The 6,593-nt window shown below is 50.3% G+C and overlaps 2 protein-coding genes across 2 annotated transcripts; both read right to left on the bottom strand.

Annotated features, from left to right (window-relative positions):
* Positions 1–7: 7 nt before the first annotated feature.
* Positions 8–444, bottom strand: LOC125531791. The gene has a single exon (XM_048696054.1). The coding sequence runs from the start codon at positions 337–339 to the stop codon at positions 91–93; it is 249 nt and encodes an 82-aa protein (XP_048552011.1). The 5' UTR covers positions 340–444; the 3' UTR covers positions 8–90.
* A 2,539-nt stretch (positions 445–2,983) lies between these two features.
* LOC125531790 lies at positions 2,984–3,540 on the bottom strand. The gene has a single exon (XM_048696053.1). The coding sequence runs from the start codon at positions 3,368–3,370 to the stop codon at positions 3,122–3,124; it is 249 nt and encodes an 82-aa protein (XP_048552010.1). The 5' UTR covers positions 3,371–3,540; the 3' UTR covers positions 2,984–3,121.
* Between the last annotated feature and the right edge of the window lie 3,053 nt (positions 3,541–6,593).

The following is a 6,593-nucleotide window of genomic DNA, read 5'->3' as shown; positions in this document are numbered from 1 at the left end:
TGGGGGGGGGGGGGGGGGGGGGGGGGGGGGGGGAGATACAGGTAAAACTCTTCGAAATTAACTCCATTTCAGAAAGAAAAAGATGACTAATTAAGCAGAGAAGAAGCCGTCGAAGGCTGCCATGGCGACCGGGGTCTTGGGCTCGGCCACCAGGTCGGCCTTGACGAGCAGCGCGACGCGCACCTTGACCCCCGACGCCCATGAGCCACACACCTTGGTCACGGCCCGGAAGTTCTCCCTGCCCTTGGACGCCTCATCGCCGGCGCCGGCGAAGGGCGCCCCTCGCTGCAGCCTCTTCTCGAACGCCTCATCGGCCACCAGCATCGCTATGTCCGCCATTGGCTACCGAAGTACCGATAGATCAACACTCGGATATGATGGAAACTGCTGTTGCTCTGGAATACATGCTGTGAAATGGGGATGGATGGATCTATGGCCGCGGGGTGCGTATTATATAGGATGGCTCTCGCTGCGTGTTGATTGCTTTACTTGGCTTTGCTTGGTTCGGATAAGCCTCTCCGTTGTGGGTGATCGGTCGCCGGTTTTGTATATTACTGGGTGCCGTTTGCTTGTTTTGTTTGACGACCCCGCGCGCTGCTGCAGCTGTTTTGGTGGTGAGTTCCCTTTTTCAATCAAATCCCGTTGGCCGGTGGGTGGATGCTTTGGAGCAACCTGAGAACTTTCCTCTTTATACCAAAATTTGTGTCTCCTATCACGTCTGCCATGTGGTAGCAACATGAGAACCTGACGTAGCAACAAGAGATAATCAAAGAGAAATGTTGTTGTCTCCTGCCTTGACGATAAGCCATACTGAGTGTCTGTAATTACAGGCTGCTTTTATCTGTAGAAGTACCTGCTTTTATGTAGACACTGAGAAAGGTAAGTTCCAAGTGTAAAAATTCTCTCAAATGAAAATCTAGAAACGTGTGCCAAAACACACTGTATCGACCAAAACCATGAAAAAAGGCTTTGAGTCTTAACATAAAAATTGGCTTTCACTCAGTTTTATATACAAAGCAACACGGCCGAACCGATACGAGGTGAGGAGTTCTCTTACAAAGCAGATTAAAGATAAATAAAATTACAAGAGTCAATGGCCGAGACAGGGCCCTAGCCCCCCTAACATCATGGATTTGCTACATAATTCCTAATGAATAGAGCAAAATTAGTGATGATTTCCTGGTAAAAATCATTTTTTTGACCTTCCCCAATCAACTTTAAGAGCACTTGCCCCTGGTAGAATTTTTCTGGCTCCGCCACTGACGAGAGTGGCCACACCCTATCAAGAAGCACCTGATGGTACTAACCGGAAGGAAGACCGCACCTCCAAAAGAAACCACCAGACATTAATGTACCACGCACATCAAGTTGTCGCCGAAGAAGACCCCCTGCCATCTCTCTTGGCAGAGCGCCGATCCGGCTTACAGACAACGAGGACCAAGAGTGATGTCAACAACATCGCGTGCAAAGGATAGGAAGCCGTCAAGACTGCCCCAAACCAGAGCTAAAGTAGACCCGAGATAGGATCCAAGCTCGCCCGCCAATGCTAAAGGGACGCGACTGAAAGGTACATGAGCTTCATGCCGTAGCTACCGCGACTGAAGGATGGTCAAGGGTTTTCACCCAAAGCTTTGATACGGATAGAGGGGGGGGGGGGGCAACAACGCCCCAAGAGGGACACGACACACACATGCATCATCGTCGCCGGCGCTGAACCACAGAGCTTTCGTGTGGAGTCTCACGCGGGGCACCCAGGATACCACGGTCCTGGCTCCACCGCCACCAAAACAAGCCTCCGCATCATGATATGGGAGATGGCATTGCCGACGCACCGCCACCGGCAGGATCCGCGCCACCTCGCTTGTCGCTGCCCACGCAGCCAACGAAAAACACCGTCACTGCCGCCATATCTGTCGTCGTACAGCCAACCGTGTGGCCTCACCTTCCGAGGCCACCACTCCGGCATCCGAGAACCCCAAACTCTGCATCACCGCCAGTCAGCATAGATTTGATTTTGTCTTTAGAAGGAGAATGACCGCAAACCCCGTCGGCGCCTCCCACCTGCCACCGACGGTGGCGGGGCGCTCCGCTGCCAGCCAGGGGGAAGTGGTGCTGCTGCGGAGACGGGTTGAGGCTGTCATGGCCGTCAATGGAGGAGCATACCGACGGTTAGCAATTAAACAACTGAGTCGTACGAATCGTGACCGTGCATGGGACCTGCGACTGGACGGGTCCGGAGGTCATCGGTTTGGGTTTTCGGACGATCGGCCAGCGCTACATAGCAGTAACGCCCAATTTCAAAAACAAAAAAACTGTTTGGATTACAACCAATGTCGACCCTACCAAAATATTGGCTAGCCAACAATATTTGGTGGTAGTTCGGATCGCTGCCAAAATTTGGCTCGCCCCGAGCGCCCGTGGTCCGCCCGTGTAATTTCCGCCGGCGCGGAAAAGCTTCGCCAATGTTTTGGCGTCGCACGCAAGTACGCAACAACTACTCCAAACTTGCCACTTACAACTGCATTAGCTAGTAATTAATCGGTGGGTCCTTGGGCGATTAGCAAACGCACGCAGCTCTCTTCGCATACAAAGTGCAGGCTACAACAATCACGTGCCTTTTTTTTGTTTTTGTTTTTCTTGTTGGATGCCTCTTACAATTTTTTATAGGAAACCACATCTTAATTTTAATATATATAAATTACTCCCTCTGTCCCAAAATAAGTATCTTAGGTCAAGATACTTATTTTGGGACGAAAAGAGTATTAATTTCGCAAAAAATATATGTTTGTACCACCATGATATAATTGGTTGCAAACCACACAAAGGACTATTTTGACAGTTTTTGGGGATGGTACAATGGCTACAAACCAAACAACAAGGACTCGCCAAAAATTTGGTCATGCCCTTACATTGATCATAGCAAAATTTTGATGGGGCTAGTTGGGGCTTAAACCAAACAGCCCCGAAATGTCAAAACACATAGTTGCCGTTCAAAAAGTGTACTTCTCTTTGTTGCAAATCAGTAAAGCACACGGTTATGTACAAATCGGAGTTCCATGACACTGGTTTAAGGGGGAGAGGTACTCCACACGGTAAACTCCTCCGAATTAATTCACACTCATCAAGCAGAGAAGAAGCCGTCGAAGGCTGCCAGGGCGACCGGGGTCTTGGGCTCGGCCACCAGGTCGGCCTTGACGAGCAGCGCGACGCGCACCTTGACCTCCGACGCCCAGGAGCCCCACACCTTGGTCACGGCCCCGAAGTTCTCCCGTCCCTTGGACGCCTCCTCGCCGGCGCCGGCGAAGGGCGCCCCTCGCTGCAGCCTCTTCTCGAACGCCTCGTCGGCCACCAGCATCGCTATGTCCGCCATTGGCAACCGATCGAAAAACACTCGATGAGATGGGAAGTCAGGAAGCTGTTATTGCTCTGGAATGGATGGATGCTGTGAAATGGGGTTGGATGGATCTTTGGCCGTGGGGTGCGTATTATATAGGATAGCTCTCGCTGCGTGTTGATTGCTTTGCTTGGTTCGGATAAGCCTCTCTGTCGCCGGTTTTGTTTGTTTATTACTGGGTGCCGTTTGCTTGTTTTGTTTGACGACTCCGCGCGCTGCTGCAGCTGTTTCGGTGGTGATGAGTGAATGTGGCATTGCAAAGACCAGGCTCCATGGAGCTTGTTTTGCAAAAAAAAAAATCAAAATATATTTAAAAGTTTCAAAAAATGCCAATTTTTTTGTACAAATACATATGCATATTCTTTAAGTATGTACAAATTTTCAGTAACTAATTTGATCATTTGCATGCTACACAAAAAAGATAAATATCTGACACAAATACAACAAAGAAAAAGTCTATTTCAATCGGTGTATTTTGTCTTTTTTACATACATGACTTATGAATACATATGTTTATGAAAATTTGTACATGTATACTTCAAGTATATGTCTACATGAAAATATTTTTTCAGATTTTTTTGAGTTATGAGAAAGGTATTTTAACTGAGAAATATCTATAGAGCTCAGTGGAGCTCGGCCTCTGCAGCCACTTTTCGGGTGATGAGTCCCCTTTTTCAAATACTGTTGGCCGGTGCCGGTGGGTGGATGCTTTGCAGCAACTTGAGAACCTTTTTTTCACATAGGAAAACTGGGTCGCTTATCACGTCTGCCATGTGGTGGCAACTTGAGAACCTGATGTGGCAACAAGAGATAATCAAAGAGAAACGTTGTTGTCTCCTGCCTTGACGATAAGCCATACGGAATATCTGTAATTACAGGGAATGCGGCGCTTCTGCTCCCGAGCTCGGCTGCTTTTATCTGTAGATAGAAAGAAGCACCTATTTTTATGTAGAAACCGAAAAAAGTAAGTTTCAAGTGTAAAAATTCTCTCAAATGAAAGTCTAGAAATGTGTGCCAACACACATTGTGTGGACCAAAACCATGAAAAGAGGCTCCTGAGTCTTAACCCAAAAAAGGTTTTCATCTCGTTTTATATATAAAGCAACACGGCCGAACCGATACAAGATGAGGAGTCCTCTTACAAAGCAGATTAAAATAAAACAAGATTACAAGAGTCAGTGGTGGCATAGGGGACTAACAGGGCCCTAGGCCCCCTAACATCATAGATTTGCTGCATAATTGCTAATGAATAGAGCAAAATTAGTGATGATTTGCTGTAAAGTACATTTTTCCAGTGGTTTGACCCTCCCCGATCAGTTTTAAGAGCACTTGTCCCTGGGAGAATTTTTCTGGCTCCGCCACTGGCGAGAGTGGCCACACCCTATCAAGAAGCACCTGAGGGACTAATCGGAAGGAAGACCACACCTCCAAAAGAAACCACCAGACATCAATGTACCACGCACACCAAGTTGTCGTCGAAGAAGACCCCCTGCCCTCTCTCTTCAGCAGAGCGCTGATCCTGCTTGCAGACAACGAGGACCGAGAGTGATGTCAACAACGTCACGTGCAAAGGATAGGAAGCCGTCAAGGCTGCCCCAAACCAGAGCTAAAGTAGCCCCGAGATAGGATCCAAGCTCGCCCGCCGATGCCAAAGGGACGCGACCGAAGGGTACATGAGCTTCATGCCGTCGCCGCCGCGACTGAAGGACGGTCAAGAGTTTTCACCCAAAGCTCTAACACGGAGAGGGGGGCACAACAACGCCCCCAAGAGGGACATGACACACACATGTATCATGGTCGCCGGCGCCGAAACACGGAGCCTTCACATGGAGTCTCACGCGGGCCACCCGGGATACCACGGTACCGGTCCACCGCCACCAAAACAAGCCTCCACACCATGATATGGGAGATGTCATTGCCGACACACCGCCACCGCCAGGATCCGCGCCACCTCTCTCCCACGCAGCCAAGGAGAAACACCACCATTGCCGCCATGTCTCTCGTCGTACAGCCAACCGTGTGGCCTCGCCTTCCGGGGCCATCGCTCTGGCATTCGAGAACCCCAAACTCTGCACCACCGCCAGTCAGCATTGATTTGATTTTGTCTTTCGAAGGAGAACGACCGCGAACCCCGTCGGCGCCTCCCACCTGCCACCGATGGTGGCGGGGTGCCAGCCAGGGGGAGGTGGTGTTGCGACCTTGGAGTGGCGCTGCGGAGACGGGCTGAGGCTGTCATGGCCGTCCATGGAAGAGCATACCGGTGGTTAGCAATTAAACAACTGAGTCGTACGATCATGACGTACATGGGACTGCGACTGGACGGGGCCGGAGGGCATCAGTTTGGGTTTTCGGGCGGTCGGCCCGCGCCTACATAGCAGCAGCACCCAACTCCAAAGATAAAATGTCAAAACGCATAGTTGCCGCCCAAGCGAAGAGCAGAGAGCGGTACAAAAAGTACACTTCTTCCTTGTTGCAAATCAGTAAAGCAAATCGGAGTTACATGACACTGGCTTAAGGGGGAGAGGTACTCCACACGGTAAACTCCTCCGAATTACTAATTCACACTCATCAAGCAGAGAAGAAGTCGTCGAAGGCTGCCAGGGCGACCGGGGTCTTGGGCTCGGCCACCATGTCGGCCTTGACGAGCAGCGCGACGCGCACCTTGACCCCCGACGCCCAGGAGCCACACACCTTGGTCATGGTCCTTGTAGAAGTGCATGCTCTAACCAATGCAATCAAAAGACTGATTTGATGGAAGAGACTAGGCAGCATATTATATGTCAACACTTCCCCTTACGTGTGGCTCCCTCAGGCCTAAACATGAATCGAAAGTGGGCTGCAATTTAATTGCGCCAGCCGGGTCTTGAACTCGGGACCTCTTGACTCTGATAGCATGTAGAAGTGCATGCTCTAGCCAATACAACTGTCGGATTTCGGGTTCCGGCAAAACCCTTAAGGTTCGAACACTGGGGTGCGCACAAAGATCTCTTCCCCTCTCTAGCTCGCACACTCTACGATCTCACGGCCTAACTCGACGAACCCAAAGAACACGAGACACAATATTTATACTGGTTCGGGCCATCGTTGTGGTGTAATACCCTACTCCAGTGTGGTGTGGTGGATTGCCTCTTGGGCTGAGGATGAACAGTTACAAGGGAAGAACAGCCTCGCGAGGTGAGGTGTTCTTGCGCTTGGTGAG

The sequence above is a fragment of the Triticum urartu genome, unplaced genomic scaffold (assembly GCF_003073215.2).
Source record: "Triticum urartu cultivar G1812 unplaced genomic scaffold, Tu2.1 TuUngrouped_contig_8114, whole genome shotgun sequence".
Classification (NCBI taxonomy): domain Eukaryota; kingdom Viridiplantae; phylum Streptophyta; class Magnoliopsida; order Poales; family Poaceae; genus Triticum; species Triticum urartu.
Note: the sequence above shows the minus strand (reverse complement) of the source record. Positions and strands in the feature narration are given on the sequence as shown.